Raw genomic sequence first — 21221 nt, 5'->3', positions numbered from 1 at the left:
GTAAAACGCACCGTCCCTGGGGCAGGGCGGGCGCCGCCGCGTCCCCGCCCCGGTGCGGGGGGTTTGGGGGACCCCAGGTGCGCAGTCCCCGGCCCGACCCCGCGGGGAAGGGCGTTTCGCCCCTGTGGGGGCTGCGATCCGCCCTGGGCTGAGCTGTGCCGAGCCAGGGTGAAATGCTTTTCTCTCTCCTAAGCCTACGCAGCTGAGTAAGGGTTGTGACTTCCTTTCGCAGCCGCGTGAATTAGAAAGCGCTTTAGCAAATTGCAGTGGTTTTCGTTTAAATTAACGCGAAATGTATAAAAAAGCATTCTCACACCCACCGCTCGCCCTCTCCCTTTCACGCATCCGCACCCCGCACCCATGATCTCATGCTGCTGAAGGCATGGCACAAGATCCACGGCAGGATGGAGACGGGGGAGGGCGGGGGGATGGAGAGGGGGGCCGGGAGCGCGCGGCTCCCGCACCCTGCGGTGCCCAGGTGCGGTACTGCAGGGGCTGCGCCCCCCGCGCCGGGCCCGCCGGCGGGTGAAAGGCTTCCCCTCGAATCCAGACCCTCGCTTTTAACCGTGCCATCTCCCACCCTCGGCTGCGGGGGGGTGTGGAGCGCCCCTTCCCGCCGTTTTCGAGGCGGGCGTCGCGGCGGAGCCCCGCACCCGGGGGGCGATGCGGCCGCTGCCGGCGCCGCCCTGCAGCTGGCGGGGGGGGGGGGGGTGTGACGGGGGGGAGTGTCAGCCCAGAAACGGTGTTTTTTTCAGCCCAGTTTGCGGCCGCGTCTGCGGTGGGCAGCCGAGGTGCGGTAGTTTAGTGCCGGGGTGGGGAATAAAAAAACCCCAAACAAATCCAAAAGGTAACTCTTTGTTAGGCGCCGGGTGTGTAATTACCGGATAATCAAAGCCGATGCTCGAGCAGGCAGAGGAAAACATCTGATGGGCGAAGTTTAGGCCAATTAAAAGACCCGAAATCGTTCTTTTTAAGATGAAAGTGGTTTTTCAAGACACTGGTACATGTGAACTATCAGAGGAGGGGAAATGCTCCCGCCGTGCTGCTGACTCCGCGGCGCGGCTGGGTGGCGGGTGGGGAAGCGGCGTGTGCGTGTCCTCCGCGCCGCCCGAGCCATGTTCCGGCGGTGCGCGGCTCCCGAAAGGCGGAGGAGCGGCGGCGCGGCTGTGTGGGAGCTGAACTCAGCCTCCCTCTTTAACATAGGCTCGTCCTCTGCATTGCATCCAAGCTTCAGCGATTTGCTGTTTGGAGACTGCAGATTTGCATAGCCCGGCTCTTCGCAAGCATTTTTTTTTTTTTTTCCTTCCTCCCCCACCCCCCCCACCCCCCCGCCCCAGCTTCTTTCATAAGGGTGCACTATTCTCCCTGAAAACATCCTCGGGTATTACTGTCAATAGTCAGACCACTGAGATTGCCGGAGCAGCCTGATTATTGTCTGGCGGCGTGTGCGAGTGTGTGAGCGTGTGTGTGTGTGTGCGCCGGGAGAGAGATCGCTCGGTGAGGGCTCACCAGTTTGGAGATGAATGGAGGGAAGAGCAGCAGTTTGATTTTTCTCTGCTTTCCCAGCGCTGGCTGATGGAGTGGCATCCCCTTTTTTCTTTCTTAGCAGAAATGTGGCATGATTGGCTACACTGTGGATTACTGAGGATGGGGGAATGCTTGGCACTCTCGTAGCCCTTGCAACTGTGGAGTATTGTTAATGAGCACCAGCCCCGGGAAAGCCGAAACTAGCGACTGCTTGAGCGCGGGGCTTTTCCCCTCTTCCACCTCTTTGCGAAGGCTCTGAACTGCCTGGATTCTCCGCCTCTGACTATGTCTCGGATTGTTTTGGGTAGAAGAAGACCTGGAGAAAAGGATCCTCGTAAGCTTTCCCAACGGGAAGGGATGGCTCGCCTGGTGCGGTGAGCTGCAGCCAGCGCCGTGTGCGGGTGTGCGAGCGCGCCTCTGCCCAAAGTTTGCCTCCGTGGCCGCGGCTGCCGCTCCTCCCGAGGACGCCGCGGGCCGGCTCGCCGCGCACCGGAGGATGGGGGGGCTCCTCAGGGGCAGCCCGGAGCCGGGACCCGCCGGCAGCGGCAGCGCCGGGGGCCGCTTGGCCCTGCTCTGGATAGTCCCGCTCACTCTCAGCGGCCTCCTTGGGGTGGCGTGGGGCGCCTCCAGTTTGGGCGCTCACCACATTCACCATTTCCATGGCAGCAGCAAGCATCATTCAGTGCCTATCGCTATCTACAGGTCACCGGCTTCCTTGCGAGGCGGACACGGTGGGTTCGGACGCCGCTCGGTTCCCTGCATGGTCGGCTCTGCGCCGCGCCCGCCCCGCGGGGGTCAGGCGCGGGGGGCCGGGACCCCCGGGCCGGGGCCGGGGCCGCCGCCGCGCTCGGTGGGAGGGAGGGGAGGAGGGCGGCGGAGCCGGTCCCGCCGGGAGCCCCGTCGGGCGGGGTGCGGGCCCGTCCCGCCGCTCCCGGCTCGGGGACGAGGAGCCGCCCGCCGGGGCGGGGCGGGGGGGCTCGGCTGGCCTCCAGCCGGCCGGGGGACGCCGCCGGCCCCGTTCCCGCGCGCCCCGCGGAGCGCCGCCGGGGGGGGCGCGGGGAGGCTCTCCCGCACCCCTCCCGCCGCAGACGGAGCCGGCTGGGGACCCCCGCCCGGAGGCGCCTCCGTCGCCCGGAGCCGCGGCCCCCGGGTGGGAGCGCCCCAGCAGCTCCGGCCCTCCCTCGCCGGAGTCCCGCACCCCGGAGCAAACCGGGGGTCTGTGGTCCTGTGCCGCGGCAAGGGCAGGGCAGGGCAGGGCGCCCAGGGACCCCGGCGGGGGGCGAGGGGCGGGGAGCGAGCCCGGCTGTTGCTTGAATTGCCGGGGATGATCATGCTCCTTCCAATTCACTACCTTGGTCGAAAGTCGGTGAACTAAAGCAGAGGTCAGCTAATTATACAGGGCATCGGGGAAGAAGGGAGCGTTTGGGCGCCCAGAAGGGAAGGAATGCCCGCCGTAGCGCTCAGGAAAGGGACGGAGATAAAATTGTTTTCAGGTGCGAATACATTCTGCTCAAGAATCACAGTGCTCCGGTACTTACTTTCTGAAGTGCCAGGAAGCTGCTTCGGTGCCCTTTAAACAGCCCTGTTAACAGTTTTTCTTTTTGCAAGCATACTTATGCGAACCTGTACATAAATACATGCAAAGCAGATATGCATATGTTCAGCGTTACCAAAAGCTGTAAAAGAAAGCGAAACACCAGACTGTGTTTCAAGATTTAAAGCCTCCCTTTGTCTCCGAGGGAGGGAAAGAAGATAAAGAAAAACCCTTGTTGGCTTCTGATTAGATTATACAGCTTCATTCTTCTTCATTTTCTCATCTTGCCTTGCTTCATTTGCACGATCATGCGATGTCATTTACAAGCTTTGCAAAGTAAAAAACAGATCTTATACTTAGCCTTTGCATCTCTGTGCGAGATGACCTAGTTGCAGGCACGAGGTAGTTAGGATTTATTGGATTTTTTTCAGTGATTAACAATGCCAGCGTTAGTGGATACGGTAGTATTGTTTACCTGAAAATTCTCACTGTGTGCTAAATACCCTTTAATACTCAAGTGCTAGAAAAGGCAAAGTGCACAGATATGGCTTTTCTTAAGCATTTTGTTAATACATAAAGTTAGATGCCTGGTCTAATTAAAAAAAAAAAAAAAAAGACTGAGAAATTCAGGCCACCACTCTTCTGTAGTGCACTTGCACTGAGGCAATGCAAGATTGAGAATGCTGCATGTTCTGTACTGTCTGTGCTTAAAGGGGAAAATTAAAGATGTATGTGTGTGCACATATATGTCTATGCTTATTATTCCTTCTGTTTCTGCTCATATAGGAACATTATTTAGGGGCTTGCTATTAATTTGAAGAGAAGGCTAAAAGAATGAGGGGAAAAGAAACGTGACTGTAGAGGTACCAGCTACAGTTCCTGAGAATACATTTTAAAATCACACCTTTTACCAATTTTTAAAACATTACCTTGGACCCAATCAAAGGGTGATGGTGTAAAAAGGCAGCTTTGTCAGGAGAAACAAGTCTTGTTAAAGCAAATGAAAGATGAAGTGGTGGAGCTGCCACTTAAGGACTTCATAGGGAAGCCCAGGAGCCTCTCCAGAAGTTAAGTAGCTGATTTTATAAAATGAACGATGTTACATGTCATAAGAAGGCATTTCAGAATGTTTACTTGATAGCTCTAAACATCTGCTTTTCTGTGTTTATCAGAAATTCTACCATCTGACAGTGTTTTAAAACATCTAATTCCTTTCATTATTAATTCTTCCGAGAGGTGTTCCCATTTGCTTCTGTAAGCCTGACAGAAGCATTTCTCTTTCCGGCTGAGCAGGGTTGGACACAGCTCCTGTGGAGCCCATCACAGCATTTCTAAGCATCAGTCGGAGGAAACTGGATGGGGGGGGGTGGGGGTGGTGTGTGTTTATTCCTCACCCTGGCATCGGTGTGCCCTTCTCCAGCATCCCCAGCCCCAGCTGGCTTAGCCAGGTGAGAATGAGAATCTGATTCTTGGGCTTGTATCCTTCAGCATTAGCTCCATTCAGTTTTGCAGTTACTCTGTTCTAGTCTAACACAGTTGTCCATAACCGTTGCAGTCTTTATGGTGACCTCATACCTGCTTTTGTGTTACTTGATCGGCTTTTTGTAGCATCATACCCGTTAAAAGTTGAAAAGCGCTTTTAGGGTAGGTGAATTAGTCGATCCCTGATGAAAGCATTGCTCTCTGATATTGTCAATCAGAAGTGTTAAAGGAAGGAGAAACGATCATTGCCTGGGCATTCAATAAATGTCACCACAGTCCTCAGCCATCCACACCCTCCTCCTCTACCCCTGGCACCTGCTAGCCCTGCCACCCCCATCCTCTCGGCAAATGCCTTGATTTTTTTATTCTTTCGGTTTTCCTTGAGCCAACTCAATTCCACCTAATAGTATACGCAAAGCCAAAAGTCCAGCATGGTTGGTTTTTTTCCACTTCTTTTGAAAAACCAGACCACTGTCTTGCTGCTAACACTCACCATGTAATTTTGCTGGGATTTTGCTTAGTCGTGTGACCTCATGTGGTTTTAGTGGACAGTGTTGTGCCTCACAGAGACATAAACAGAATTCTAACCAAGTAATTAGCTCACCTTATTAAACAAAAAGTAGTCCAGCACATTATTTAATTTTTACTTTTAGCATATTTAAAAACTTCTTTCAAGGTTGACCAAATGTTTTTTTTGACTTTGCTTTCTGACTCCCATTAAACTCAGGAAGGTGAAAGAATGCTGAAAGAATCAAAAGTTTAACCACAGGAAGGAATAAGAAAATAATTATCTGGATCATGACAGCAGCAGAATAAAAAAGAAGTACAGAGAAGTAAGGGAGAGACTAATGTTCACAAATGCAAGTCCTAGGCTGCTCTGTGCTTGCCACTGAGTGGTCTCTGCTGCACGTGGGTTATTTGGTGATTTATGTTCATAGCTCCTTGCTCCATTTAAGAATAAGGCTATTGCTTTTGTTATAGCTGTATCTACCATGCAATCTTCTTTTGGAATAGACAGAGTAGCTCATACTGCAGTGCCTCTAGATTGTAAAACCATGGACTGTCCATGGCAAAGCCCACATAAAAAGAAAGAGATTGCGACTTTCTCAGTAACTTTAAATGAAGAAGGACAGTTTCTTTAAGAATCCAGGAACACGATGGGCCATGAGTGAAGTAAATTGCGTGCTGAATAAGCAGTTAGAAGTGCAGCCGTATGGATGGCTGTCACCATCCTCATTCACCCCTTTCTTCGTGCAGACTCTTCTTTGCTCTCTACTGGCCTGGGCCTTTTATGGGCTCCCAATTCCTCGTTCGGTTACCAAATGGCAAATGCAGTGTGTCCATTTCTTCTAGCTATTTCTTCTTTCTGTGTTCTCAGGATCCTGTTCAGGCTGTTTTCTGATAAATGTAAGTTGATTCTGGGTTTTTAAAATCTGCCAGACTAGGAGCCAGGAGGTGACTAATGAAATCTGCATGTTGGTATGTGCATGTGTTTGGAAAGAAAAGACAGAAATGGGGAGGGAATAGGATTGATGTGCTCACAGGCAGAACAGAAAGACCTGAGCAGAATGTGTAGGGATTGTACATTTAAGGGCCTGGGTTAGCATGGGGCCAGAAGGGACTTCTCGATGAGACTTATGACTGACATATAAGCCAGTGTTTAGGAGGAGCGGAGGCTGTCTGAAGTAGAGGGAATAGGGTACTGGGGACAGTTATTAAGAAAGTGGTAGTTTGGGGTGGGAAGTGCTAGGACCTGTGTGGTAGAGCAGTAGAGAAATTAAAGAGGTTGAGCAGAGGGGGGTGAGAAAGTGCTTCAAAAGCAAAATTCCCGAGCAGGAAGAATTGCTTGTAGAAAATGAGGGCTTTGAGGAAGAAGAGTTGACATGTTTTGGAGGTGGGAGCTGAGGTTGAGCACTTACCTCCTCCAGTCTTTTCTATCCAGAACGTGATGTGACATCAGGGACATGCGTACTGATCTCCCACTTCTGAACTAGGCCAGCTTCTTCCAGTCTCTGCTTCGCCATTGTTGCTGAAGTTCATGTGTACTGGGTTCATCCATGTTATGTCCGTTCAGAGAGACCTGTAGCAGAATCACCATCTCGCTGTCGCTGGAGTGTACCACACTGCGGGCTCGATCAGGCAGCCCTTGTTCATTGAAGATGCCTGTTGAACTCCACAGGAGCTTTCACTAAGCAAGAATAGCAGGACCAGAATTGCAGTACTGCAGTGAAATCATTTATACCACCATAGTGAAAAATATGACCAAACCAACTTTGAAATATGTGTATAGATAGTATTTTACTTTTGTAAAAAAAACCCACAAGGAAAGACTTATTAGTGTAGGTAAAATGATTTTATGGCCTTTTACCATACCTTTTACCAATACTGGAATTGCTATTTTTGTGTATAATGAGAATGAACCAAGTATTTTTAGGGATTAGGGTAAATGAAATGGTACTTTGCACTTAGAATGTGCTTGTTATGTTGCAGAAAAGGGTTGTATTTTGATTAAAACATCAAATGTAAATGTTTCCAGATGTTCAAGCACTGTTACTCAATGTGATATTAGAGGTAGAAGTGAAGAAGTCTCATCGTCATGATATAATTGCCTTTTTTTTAGAGAGATCTTTTTAAATGTTTTTTTTCAAACTGTTTGTGTATCACAATCTTTTTTTACATTTCTTTTTCATTCACGGAATTTTAAACACTTAGTAGTTCTCTTGCTCTGCGTACTTCTTACACATAACAGACATTTTCATGTTTTAAGACTGTAAAGCATAGCAGCTTTCTCTGCGTCTTTAAATTATATAAATTTTATATCCCCTTTCAAAATTTCCAATATGCTCCATCAATTGTTATCCCCATCAGCTGCCAAAGTATTAACATCAGTTGGAATAAAACGAATAACAAAGCAGTTTCAGTCAGCATAGTGGTTAATTGGCTGTGCAGTTAGATATGCGTATTAGGAAGTGTTGTTTCTATATATGGCTTGTCAAAGAGGCATACAGTCTTCAGCAGTATTGCGGACAGTCTGGAGCACTGTAATCAAAAGTGGAATGTTGCTCATGGATATCTGATAAGCAGCTTTATACAAGCCCTACTGCCTTAGTACATGCACAGCTATTGATTGACTGGGGTGCCTTTACAAGAGCTAAATAAATAACAACACTCTGTTGTCACTTATCAGCAATACCACTTTTGCCTCACCCTGCAGTAACCATGTTTTTCTAGATATAAAGCATGTTTTATTGTCTTTTAACCAAATACTGTTTAAAATAAGTTACCAGAAGAAATTAATTTAGCATTTAATACAGTGTACTACCTGCGGTTTTGAACTTTCAAAGATGGATTTTTTTTCTGATAGCGGGAAGTTGACTTGGCTTTAAGGGAAATTTCTTTCTGTCTCTTCATTTTAGTCCAGGGGTGAACTCTGTAGACAAAACTGATGTACAGCTGCTGTGCCCAGTGTGAGTAAGCACAACCAATTCTACAGTCCTAGAATTTTCTCAGCTTTCTCACACAGATGGCCATTACCATGGTTAACCATAGAATGATATGCTTGATTATTATATTTTCAGTGGATCCCATAGTGTAGTCCGCTGAAATTAATCTGTTGTGTTCTCTTTAGTCAAAGCTTGCAATAGTTGTTAACCTTTCTGAGTAATCAAGATGACATTACTGACCTCTTCCTTGTCTTTCCCCAGTATCAGTTAATTTATCTCTGTTATTAAGTTTGATGTCCTCAGGTCTGCCACAGTATCTGTAGCAAATTCTTCTAAGCTAACAACTTCCTTTCTAGTTTGTAAATACAGTGTAGGCAGAGCTGATAGATCTTGCTGTGATAATAAGTTGACTTGTGAATGTAGCTGTGATTATAAGTAGAATGCAACAATCTGATTTGATGAAAGAAAAGTGTGTTATAAATAACAGTGCTGTTCTATAAAGTTAAAAGTAACAAAGGTAAAGAAGAGAGGCTCTGTATTTACCATAATGTAGACGTTTTTTTCTTTCTGAATAGCAACATGGGTGTCTAGAGGTGATTTCCCCCCTCTTTCTCATAACTTTATGTACCTTTGTGCGCAAGCATGTGCGTGCACACACATACGTATCACAGGTGTTTCCTCATAGTTAGAAAATGGTCCGTAGGTTTAAGTTGAAAAAGAAAGCATTTCTCTAAGAGTTGAAAACGTAAAAAAGTACTCAGTGACGATATTCATTAACCACAGATGTAATTCATCAGAACAACATAATTAATTACTCCCTTCCCCCTCATTGGCAGAAAAAATGAGCCAGTGAAATGAAGTGCGAAAGGAGGAGAGTGGAAGTAGTGCTGCTGGATGTCGCTCCGTAGAGCTGGGATGAGGTGGTTGGGAGGATGCCGTGTTTAGGAGCAGACACCATCTCTGGCCCATGATTCTGAATCACCATAAAAACTGTAGAAATTGGTTCTGAATTTCTGTAAGCACTGAACTGTCCAAATCTATCAAAAGAGCCCAGATTAAGGGTGTGACTGGCTCGTGCTCTCTAGGTAGAATAGGAGTCAAAAAGCTTTACCATTTCTGGTGCTTGGTTGATAAGAGAAATGTACACATACAATATGATATCCATATCTCAGAAGGCAAGACAAAGTTGAAACTGAGGCAGGGTTTACCTGAAGGGGTGAGGAATGTGCATAGTCTTTTTTTTTTTTTTTTTTTTCCACATATTTGAACTGTAAATGGCACAATAACGAGTCTTGCTTTTCAATACATACACAGGTATTTCCTGAAGAGCTTGCTGCTCAAGCATGGAGAGGCGGGCTCAGCAATAGAAGATTTGCTCAGAGCATTCTGCTGTTCTGGTGCCTTAGCAGGGGATGTGCTCAGACACCTACTCAGAAATGACAGAAGTGTTAACTCTTTCTTTAGCTCTGTTTTACTGCAGCTGTATCTGCAAAGAAACGCCAACATGCTTCTAAAGCAATCTGACTGCTTTCCAAATATGTTCTTTTATATGTTCCGCAACTGAGTTAGGGCTTCTCTAATTTACTTCATTAATTCAGCTCATCTGCAATTGTAAAATAAAGAAGAGCAGAGAATGACTAGACTTGGGGAAACTTCAAAAAACTCTGAGAAACTTTCTCTACCTTGAAGAGGAGTCAGGTATAGTCTTAATCCATGTTTGCGTTGCTGAATCACGGGAGTTGGTTGACTTTCACAGTAACAGCAACTCTAGAGCGCTAGGAAATAGATGGAAAGGAGATAAGGAGAAATAGCCATGGGCTTGGCTTCCCCTCACTGACAAGTGGACAGGAGGAGATGTGAAGGAGTTGAGGGCTAAAGATCCTGCTTCCGATCATTGTCCTGGGCCTGATTTGGTTTTACTGAGGTCTAGCACAAAATTTCCACTGCATGACCTGATCTGTTGTGCCTCTGTCAGGTACGATGTCTCTCATGCATACAGCACTTCTGATGCAGTCTCCCTCCACCAAAACATTGCTTTTTAAGCTGCGAATAAAATATTGCGAATAATTATGCAAACACATGTATTTTAAAAATCAGATTGATGCAGTTAATAGATGTGTTCACTTTATTTCACATGACAAGAAATATGAGGCAGCTTTCTGCGAAAATAATGAATTGCCATATTTATGGAAAACAGACGAGCATGAATTGAATCATGCTGTTATTTTGGGTTTGGATATTCAGTACCCACAGAGAGGGTTTTAGGAGTTGTGACAAAACAGCAGATGTGAGATTAGCCCCTTTGGCTGTGTCTAAATGGATGTGTCCTAAAATCCTGGTGTCCCAGTTGGTCAGAACATGCTATGGCTCTCATCCAAGCCCCATCCTTCCACCCATGCACTTCTCGGGCTGGTTTGTGTTTGCAGTTTGCCTTGCTGTGGATTTTAAATCTGCCTGGGGCGTGGACCCCAACCCTGGCATTCAGAGCAGCTCTCAAATACCGCTATTGATTTTTCTGAAAAAGATATAAGCGCTGTGAATGTCCGTCTTCCTAAATAATCTGTTATATCAAGTGAAGTTAAATAAAACATTATATGGCCATTATATTATGGCTTGGAAGTTTTTCCAAGCAATTTTTTATTACTTGGAAATTCTACTTAAGTTGCAGGAGTATGACTGCTCAGTTTATGCCCTATCAATTAGAAGACTTTATTTTTCAAGTAGTGTGATAAAGAAACAAGCAACGTAGTTTCATTAGGAATTGTTGGCTAGAATGTGTTATGTAGGAGGGTATGTAGTCCAAATGATAATTTCGACTGTGCTGACTTCTAATAGAAAGCCAGTCATTCACTAAGATTATAGCCAGAACAATTTTTGTAATGATCATTTTTAACTTTTGTGGAAATCTTCTCACATTAGCTCATAAAGCTTGCTTTTCATCACTCAGCACAATTTGACAGATTTAGCTGTTGTCTGACATGAATATAGTAAAATCCACTGTATGGCATTTAGAGGGAGAAGTTGGTGAGGAAAGAATAGTAACAACATTATTTTGCAGCAACAACAGCAAAAACAAACATCTTAAAGTGAGATATTTGAATATCTTACTGTGCAAGACATTGCAAAGCTGTAGTTAAGCATGCAGATAAGAGGAGTTGTTGGTCTGTTAAGAAGAATAGTGGCCTGTAAATATCTCAGACACTGAAATTTCAGTTTGTAGCTGGCAGTGATTTTACAAGTTGTATGATTATCTAAATGAAAATGCAATTTCTACATGTGTGCAGGAACTTTAGTTTCAAAGAGCCTGAGGTCAGCAAAGGTAAATAATTACATGGGGAAAAAAATGTGATACATCTGCTAGAGATCTATGGAGGCAGTTACTTTAGATATGGCAGTTATTAGCGCTGATATAAATTGCAAGTGACTCGACTGAAGACTTCTCAGATCCTATCTATTCATTATACTTGTAGGATGAAATTTGCCTGTTAGGGAGTTTGGACTTTAAGAAGGTGGGTTTCAGTGCAATCTGTGTATCTCATATGGCTTTTGCTGGCACTTCAGCTAGGGACAAATGTCACTGTTTCAGTACAAAGTCAATGCTAGAGATGTGAGAAAGCCTTAACCTAAACTGGTCATAGCAAGTGTGGTGTGAGTAAATAAATATGTCAAGATTTTGCAAGTATTTTCTGTTTGTTTCAGGTCATTAACTTGATATCTGCTGGCTATTTGGTAATCACTCTTTTTTCCCTTTTTCCAAATGTAACTATGTGAATTGGAAGAAAAACCAAAAGAAGATATATATGTAATCTAGGAGTAAATTTACATATGCATATAGCGTGTGGTCGTACTTTTGTCTTCTGTAGGGGTGAGTTAATTGCCAAAGTATAGTTTGGAAAAAAGGAAAATCAGGGGGAGAAAAGGAGCAGCCGTTACTACTAAATGATACTCAGGCAAGTAAATCAGTTCAACATTGCTAAAAAACCTCATGTTTCTAACTGTCAAGTCCAAAAGTGGCATACATACATTAACCCTTATCTTGCACACGCACTGGTATTCCTCCAGCACTAGAGCGTATCTTGGCAGTAAGCTTGTCTGGAATGGTTATTCCCCTTTCATGGAGAGGAGCTGAGGCATGGTAAATCAGCTTCTCATTTGTGTTCCCTCTTGAATGATTCAAAGAAATCATGCAGTGGTCAGATTGGCCATCTGAAAATTCCCTCTGTGTCTCTTGTGCACTTGCCCACGATACAAGAGACGTATCTGGGGCATGGCCAGAGTGTGTAACGCTCTGTTGTCAATTGGCATAGCTTAAAGCAGATTCCATGCTGGGTTAGCGTATGCCATGCCTCAGTCATCCCTCCATAAGCAATTCATTGGGTAGTGCTTTTCCCACAGCTGTGTGTCAAACAAAATACTAAGCGCAGCAGAGATTAAGGATTATTCTGTTCAGCCTTTACTTGTGCTTGTTAATGAATAGCCATCCAGTTTATTTCAGAAATACACAGCTTTACCTATCTAAATGTGTCAAGCATCTAACCATAAGTCACACAGCAGCCTGAAATGGGAAAAAGGAGTTAAACAAAGACTCGCTGAGTTCTGTATTGCTGTTTCATTCTATTGTATTGTGTTAATACTAAGACTCAGGACCATTAAAACAATGTGGTAGTTCAAATACCGTTCTTCCTTCCTTTGGTGGGTAGGTCATACTGTGGGATTAATAGAACCGATTTGTGAAAAAAAGGAAAAGGGTGTTGCAAAGAAATGGGGGAGGGGAAGAACAAAAGGAAAATGGGTCGAGCAGGAAGAGCATCCATCCCTTTGTCTAAAAAAAGAAAACCAGAAATATTTTCTTCCTGTGAAAATTTGTGATTTTTTTTTTTTTAACAGGGAGTTTTTCTTGATTATTTGGTTTGATTTTTTTAGAGCTATTGTAATTATTTTAGATGTCGAAAAGGCATAAAATACTGGTTTTTTGTGTATGAGAGTACACCAAGCTTAGAGCTTTCATGCCGTCACAGATGAGCCTTGCCTGTCTTTTAGTAGAAGTCGATTCTTTCCAAACTCCTCGTCCATGCTTACATTTTTGGGGCCATATGGGGGGCAGTTCCTTTAAATATTGTTCTCTGCTTGTCTTGTGATTCCAGGCTCATGATATCTGATGTCTATTAAGTGAGAAGGACAGTCATAATGCATTGGGTCTAGAGTTGAACTGGTGCTTCACATCTTGTCGTTTTGTTTTACAGATACTGTTTGCCATTCAAATGTTCCTTCTCCATGTAATTGCTCTGGGTATTTGAATATTGGCATCAGTAGGCCAGGTATTCTCTCTCTGTTTCATAAGTGAATATGAACGGGGTGAGGATTTGGGCAGGGAAGACACATCTAGCTTTGTTTGAAAGGATTAGTTGCTTTCATATGTTACTGTAGAACTGTTAGGATAATCAGCAGTTCATCAGAATGGTTTCACAGGCCATTATTTGTGAGAAGGACCGGGACAAGGCTTTTTAGTTTGCAGTGAGTCTGTGTGATTTACCATGTGTAAAGCCAACAGATGTGAAGAGTCAACAGTCACAGAGGGAAGGTCAGCATTAACTTTGTTTCATAATTTCATGGGGGGTTTTTTTTGAGTAATACATTACATCGTGTGTCTTTTACTTCTTATCCTAGCTGATGTTATAATTTTTAATATGTTTGCATTATGGTGGCGTCTAGAAATTTCAGTCAGAGGTTGTGAGCCCATTGTGCTAAGCAGATGGATTGAATAGAAAAAGACAAGAAAGCTGAGGAAATAATCACTCTCTACTGCTGACAGTACTCTCCAGGGTAGGTTTCAAAATAGCTCAAGAGCTGTGTAAAATTAATAAGCTGTTCCTCATGTACTGAAATCCTTATTCATATTGCATTGGCATGAGGGATCTCTGTCTGTAGAGAGGAGGGGCTGCAGATAAGATTGCCAGAGGATGGGGTTGAAGATTGTCCCTTAAAGCCCATATTTTACTGTGAGACCGATGGATGAGCGAACGCTAACAATATGCGTAAAAGTGGTCTGGATGGAATTTGTCCACTACAAAATCTCTGCACCAGTGAAGTCTGTTTAGTCCCTCAGAGCAAAGTTTATTAGGCATAAAATTTGAATCACTGTTCTTTTGTTTCTTTAGCATCTCTATAATTTTCTTCACTGATGGCAGAAAGAGATGAGAAATTGGGGAGCATTACTCTTATCTAATAGAAACTTAATGTTAATGAGATATTTTAGTAGCTTTTTGAGGTACTAGGTCGATTTGTTTCCTCTGATGTGGAAACGTGTTCCCTCGGACTCCTGATTTGCAGTGTGGCATGAAGTTTTTGATTTTGTGGCATTTAAAAAATGTTATTTTTTCATACAGTGTATGTTTGGTGCATATATGCAGTAGAAAAACTAAAAATGTATAGATGTAGCATTGAATTGTAATTAAAAGAGAAAAAAATCATTACCCGTCACAGAGAAAACTCTGAAATAATAAGCACATTTTACGGCTATCATAAATATTTATTCAGCACATGTCCATAGGCTCAATTTATTATATCATATTCACTTAAATGTGTTTATGAAACGATCCTTCTGCACACACACACATTTTTTCAAATTTTAGATTCCTTGATTAATGGCATGGACCTTTTTTGCTATGTGTCACAATCTGTCATACCTCTAATACAATTTTGAAATAAAGGTATTTTTAGATCTTGTAATAAGCCTATACTTCTTGTTACAGTTATGCCCCTTTTGCTTATTTTCTTATAGAATGGATTAAGATTTAATAGTGATGTATTTCCTAATCAACACAGCTGGAGAACAGTTTCTTCCATTATCTTGCATATACCTTTGTTACATCTTCATCGGAGCCCATTAAATACTCTTGGACAGTCACTTAGCAATACATAAAATGTCTCTTGTCTTCAGTTTCAGCAGAGATATCAATCCAAATGTTCTGGGCTATATTGCATAATTGTCAAGGAGTTAAATATGCGCGATGAAGCTACAGTAGTTAAAATTTACTGGTGTACATCTAATGTTTATAGATAACCCTTCAAAGAAGTCAGGATGTATTGCCATGTTCAGCCATTCCATCTTAATTCTAAATCACCGTCACATTGTCTTTGGGTTTTCTTTTGCTGTCAGTCAGCCAAAGACCCTGTAGAACATTTACCTTACAGTCTTGCGATTTTAATTATCAGATGGAGTATATTAAATTCTGGTAAGGGTAAAACTGATTGCAATTTCTCAGTAAGTTCATGCTTTATTAGTAGTTTTCTAGGAAATGGAAACCAAGGTTGTAGCAGATTTGAAAGGAGAAGACTCTGGTTCCCTGCTTTTTCTTTGCATTTCAGACTTGGGTCTTCAGGTAGTGTCATCACTGGCACTTGGTGTTGCTGATTCAAAGTGTTGTATTTTGGTCAGTGAACTTGTTTTAGTTGTAAGTTGAATATGCACTAATATAGTCCTGTGGATAGTTCATTAACAAAGTTAAAGGGATTTATCTGCTCTGTAGTAGTTATGACGAGTAAAACAATGCAGGTGAACATGATGTATGAATGCAGGTACTGTTCATCTCACCTGGATCACCAGCTTCTAAAAATCTAGGTCCTATGCATTATGTGAAAGTAAAATAATCAATCAACAGTAACAAGCTCTTAAAAAAAAAAAAAAAAAAAAAAAGAGAAGAGAATGAAACTCAAGCTAAAGGCAAACGCTTCCAAGCTGAATGCCCTTAGTCATATATTGTAACATTAAACACTATACAGAGGAAAACCTCTGGCTTCCTCCTTGGAAGGGTAAGATACACAACAAACTCTCTCTGACATGATTATTCAGATATTCTGAAAATAAAAAAATTACATATGGGTTAATTTCCACATTGTATGAGGTTTCTACATACCGTGTAAAAGCAGTGGTTGAGTGAACCAGATTCTCACCTACCTCATGCTGCTGTCAGCCATGGCTTTCAGGCCAGCAGGCTTAATTCATTAGGCCTAGCTACGAGCTGTGCCTATACCAGTAGATACAGTGAGATGCTGTTGACTGCGGTCTAGTCTTAGGTGCCAGATTTAGATCATCTGGGTCTCCTAATAGAGATGGTTGGAAGCTATATTTTGCAGTGTTTAATGGCCATACCTTCCAGGAAGACTGCCAATTCAGCTTGATATCTAAACTGCTTTTTACAGCATTTGTGCTGGCAGATCTGTTGAAGATGCAGGACCCTTCAAATATCTGTGAAGTTATCTAATCAAAGGTGTGATTGAGCCATTGGATAAAATACACTCTTCATTGTCACAAACTCTGCAACTAGGACAACATTACTGGCATGTCACTGAGCCAATGCTCTGCTTCCAGCTTGACCAGCATCCCCATCTGGGAGCTGTGGTAGGAAGCTCATGTCACACAAGGCACAGACTGTTTAAATTAAGAAAGCAGACAAAGAGCCTTCACTGCAGCTAAACTAGTGCTTATTTTATGTTCTTGTGAATCACATGTAGCAAGACAGTCTTTAGTGAATCAAAATTGTATATGATAAACACTGTTGCTGAGCTAGCCAAATGAATTATCCATGAAGTGAAAGGTGCACATGCCGAAATCTTAACCAGGTATTTTAGCAATTTGAAAGTTGTCATAATATACACTGGGTATTTCTTAAGTGTTCCATTAAATTGAGAATGCTCTATATAAATGCTAATTTAATTAAAGTGTCTTTGTACCTTAAATATAGATGAAAACAACAGACTAGAAGCTTTGCTGAAAGTTTGCGTGAACCTCTACTTGTGCATAATTTTTCTTCTGCAGCATTGTCTTTCCTTTTTTTCTTTAAATGAACAATACACAGAAATATTTCCAGTCATTTTTCTTTTAAAATTTCTTATAACAGAATATTTTTGACAGGCGACTTTTGCTTTCAGAATTAAAATTTCCCCTACAAATGCTTAGTAAGAATAGCAGAACACCGTGTTTCGACTTGGTAGGCATGACAGTGATACCATTTGGCATTTAGCTGTCCCATATACTAGTTCATGCATGTGAAACAAAATGATTATACTTAGAATTTTTGGTCATTTACTCAGTTCCTATCAAGGAAAATTACTTTAAGTATAATACAGTTATACATTGGGGTATTTTTACATTTACCGAAAAGTCTTTACTGAGAGAAGAAAGTAATGTTTCACCTCCTATGTAAATACTATTTTCTAAAAAAACACATACGTAAGAGCTAAATCAGTCTTTTTCAGGTGTGGTAGATATGTTGAGTTGGGAGTCTTAAAGGAAAACAGAGTCTGCAGGAGAGGCTGGAATTTATCCACGGGTTTGTCTGTACATACGACATACACCAGGTTCTTCACCAATTATATCAGCCCCTTGCTAAGAGAGTTGCCCGGTTGTGTGATAAACCTTCAGCTGTCTTCAACTGTCATTTTTGGCAGTCTGTACTGAAGTCAAAATTACGGCCTTTTGAAGCAGAATAGTCTTCAGTCATGCCCACGCACACATGTATATATATGTGTGTGTGTACATTGTCGTTTTAATCAGACATTGCAAGCATTATGACAGTGCTGTTACTATGTGGTCTACCTCTTGAATGTTAAAAGACAAAAAAAAAAAAAAAAAAAGATAACTGATGTAGCTATTCTAATGAAATGTTTAATGAGCCAGGTTCTGCTCTCATGTGTCCTTAACAATTAGACTTTATTTACCTGTGTTTAGAATGTCATCCTAGCTCAAAAGCTGCCCTTTTATATAAGGTTTTAGCTATCTGTAAGTCCCACATAATTGCATGAGTGTATTCACACAGAGTATTTGACCAGCAGGACTGGCATTAAGCACAGGAGTGGGAGCAGAGCTTTCTCCGTGCTCTGGTGCACTCTCTGTGGCGTCTCTGGGAACTTAGTTTTGTTATCAGTTGTTCTTAGGCTCCTTGTCTGTAAGTTAAGAATTCCTCTCTGCCTCTTGTAGGGCTGGTAACAATCTTGAGTAAAATATTTTGTGAATTCATAGATAAGGAACAGTATTCTGTAACTGTTATTTAAAAAGTGATTTACATCTATTGCTCTTAGGTCAGGCACTTGCAGCATTGTCATCTACTGCTTTAAAATATGTCAAAGTCGAAGGGTCAGTGGCAGCATCAGGCTATTTTTTCTTCAAAGACTTTAATGTCTTGTTCAGCTCTATGGCAAGAATCTTTCATTTCCGGTTATAAAAAGCATTTTTTTGTCTAACGAAAGTAGGCTGCAGAATGTAGTAAAATATGAATCTGGTTAGTCATGTTTCATCTCCTGTGTTTTAGGCTTCTGTAGGAATGATGCAGTAACTGCGCTATTCATAAGATGCCCGTTGGTACAGAGGCGTGTTTGAGACATCAGGCAGAGTTCAGATCTAGATCTCCTACGGCTGAATTGACTAGAGGTAAACCTGTAATTGCAGGACAGGTACAAAGCAATAATGACAAATAATTACTGTTTCCAGAAGGGACCTATGTGCTCTTAGTAAACATGCTACCATTGCCTTGTGTACTGTGGTTAGAAGGATCTTTCCATCTTTGCTCCCCTAGCTTGGGAGATTTTGAAGTACCTGTGTAAGCTAAAATTCTTTTTGTCTTTTTTTCTAGGTGATTCACAATCAACTTCTGTTGTCATGGGTATTTAACACAACTCTTTGCATAGTAGAGTCATAGTCCTGATAGTCATTTAGCAGAAGAAACATAACAATGTGGCCTGTGTGTATTGTTCAAGGTTCGTTTCCATGCTAGGGTCAGGAGAAGTGATTTTTCCACAGAAGATAGGATAGAAAGTACTGTTTTCAGGTTCTATAATCAAGACAAATACAACTGCCTGTTGCCATGCACCATATATTTTCCACATTATAGTAATGGATGCACTGCTGCCACCTGCTATGTCAGGACTTCCAGCTAATTGGAATAAGTTATGTGTGTTCCAGTTACTCTTACGGTCTATAAAAGGCTGCTTTGTCCTAAACTAGATAATAATCTTTGATGGATTTCCTTATGGTAGCAGATATTGCTGTACTCTGGTGAGAACCATTGTTTTTCACAAACACAGGTGTTTTCTGCACATATTAATGCTTTAAGAGATGTTTCTTTCTACTGAGTTTATGCTAAGGCATAGCATTTGGTGTAGGTGATATGACCCAGATCCAGGTGTGGTATATCCTGGAAGGAACATTAATAGATGTGGTTAAGACTGTACCATCCACTCATGGCTGCTGGCCGTAAAACTGCTACGTGCCCTGCTGCTTCAGCTTAGGATCTGTGATAGTTTCATCAAAAGCTGTTACATCCTCCTGTTGCTGGGGGAAGGGTTCACCATATGAATCAGAGGTGGGATAACTGCAAGTGTAAGAAGTTCCCGAGTGGAACTTGTTTAATCTGTGGTTGCAGTCTTAAGGTATAGCTGTGACATCAGAAATCAGAAATGTGATATTTTTTAGGTGAAGTTAATTTTTGTAATATAAATCTGACTTGAATTGGTACCTGATGGTTGTGATCTAGGTCTATGCGCATTTAACAAGAGCTGGAGCTGTTTGACTACTAGAGCATAATGTGTACAACTTTTTGAATACATTTCCCTACAGTAAGTGATTTATTACTTTTAAAAGATACCAGACTCCTGTATTTTAATCACTCTTTAATACTCAGGGTTGCAGATTTGGGATGACAGAGTAACAAAAGGAATTGATTAAGTGTATTGTGATCCATTGTTGCTCCTGTGCTCAGTCTGGAGAGCATGTATTTCAGCTCTGGCAGGAAGCGTGACCTCTTCAGAGAGTAGAAGTTCTTGCTTTTTCCTCTCAGGTGCCTCATTTGGTCCCAAATACCAGCCAATGAGTGGCTGTGCTGAAATTGCAGGTTTCGTTCTTCAAACCTTCATCTTCCTTACTTCAAAACTAATTGGTATGGTCTCTTTTCTGGCTCCTTTTTCCTTCCCAACTCTTCCAACCTACTTTTTATAGGTGAGATGGTAGGTGATAGCAATAATATCCTCAACCTTATGGCCAATTACCATTGTAAAAACCAGGCTAGCTATTTTGTAAAAGAAAAAAGAATAGTATATGGTTGTCTGCCATAAAAATATGAGAAAATGTGAATTCATATTTTATAATAAAAATGTTTAATACGTTTTAGCACATGTCATAATGGCAATAAGACAAAAAAAAAGTGACATTATGCTGGGTATAAAATGGTAGAATTTTTTGTGCTATGAATTTCTTTTGCATGTCCCATCTCAACCTCACAACAATGCCATATAGTGTTAGTCATGGCTCAATAGTGAGGGAAGCCTTCAGAAAGCAATCTTCAGTTTTAGAGGCTGCTTGTGTTGTGAAAAGTAAACTTCTGTAGTAACTGCTAGTGAAAGTATTTGCTACTTATTTTGGGTATCTTCATCATTTCATTGGAGAACAGTTTATTTAAAATTCATGTTCTTGCAGAAAATGCAGGTTCTTTCAAGATCTCTATGATGTTAAGACTGTTTTACTCATTTAATATAACATTTTTTTATGATCAAGACTATATGAAATGTACAGAATATCTGAAATGAACAAGTGTTTATCTTACACAAACACCTCTTGCTTTATAAAACGCAGGAAGATAAACCTAAGTGCTTTTTTTCTAAACATATCCTAAAGCTAGCTCTCTTAAACCTATAAATTAAGTGAACACACAGAGGGATCTGTGAAGATTTGTGAAATAGTCTTCTTGGTTAAAAATACGCTAAATAAATAAATAAATGTTCTTGTTTTCTTTTCCTGCATAAATACTGTCTGTTGACTTACTGTGGAACCATGACTTTGGTTGAGTGTTGGTTAGTGTATTTGCTAGATAATTCTTGTCTGCAGACCTATAAGACAATTCCTGAAAGGAACTAGGAGGCTAAATGCCTGAGCCATCTTAGCAAAGCTGGTACAGTTAATTAATTGCTAGTCCAGCCAGCCTTAGCTTTTTGGTACAGTAGACTTTGTCACATATAAATGTCAGTAGAAATGGGAATTAGCCTGTGATTGACAGTGTCTTGACTATGTAATTAATCATTTTCCTTTAAATGTGTGTTAATCAAAGACTTTGTTATTTTTAAGAAGACTGAAGAATCTGAGAAATGCCCTTTGTCTTTGATCATCTCTTAAACTTGTAATTAAAAGTATCTAAAGCTAATAATAGTTTTTCCTCTAAAAGAAGTTTGCCAAAATGGGGGAATCT

General features: G+C 42.2%; 1 protein-coding gene across 33 annotated transcripts in view; it reads left to right on the top strand.

Annotated features, from left to right (window-relative positions):
- Nucleotides 1-21221, top strand: part of NRXN1 (neurexin 1) — a 740630-nt gene that overhangs the window by 449552 nt on the left and 269857 nt on the right. For 6 of the 33 annotated variants that reach the window (XM_074897437.1, XM_074897436.1, XM_074897435.1 and 3 more), the window contains exon 1: nucleotides 1402-2258. The exons of the other annotated variants lie outside the window; for them this stretch is intronic. In XM_074897437.1, coding sequence (XP_074753538.1) covers nucleotides 2024-2258 — 235 coding nt within the window. In that variant the 5' untranslated portion in view covers nucleotides 1402-2023. Of the gene's footprint in view, nucleotides 1-1401; nucleotides 2259-21221 lie in introns of those variants that run through there. 33 annotated transcript variants of the gene reach the window in all.

The sequence above is a fragment of the Athene noctua genome, chromosome 1 (assembly GCF_965140245.1).
Source record: "Athene noctua chromosome 1, bAthNoc1.hap1.1, whole genome shotgun sequence".
NCBI lineage: Eukaryota > Metazoa > Chordata > Aves > Strigiformes > Strigidae > Athene > Athene noctua.
Note: the sequence above shows the minus strand (reverse complement) of the source record. Positions and strands in the feature narration are given on the sequence as shown.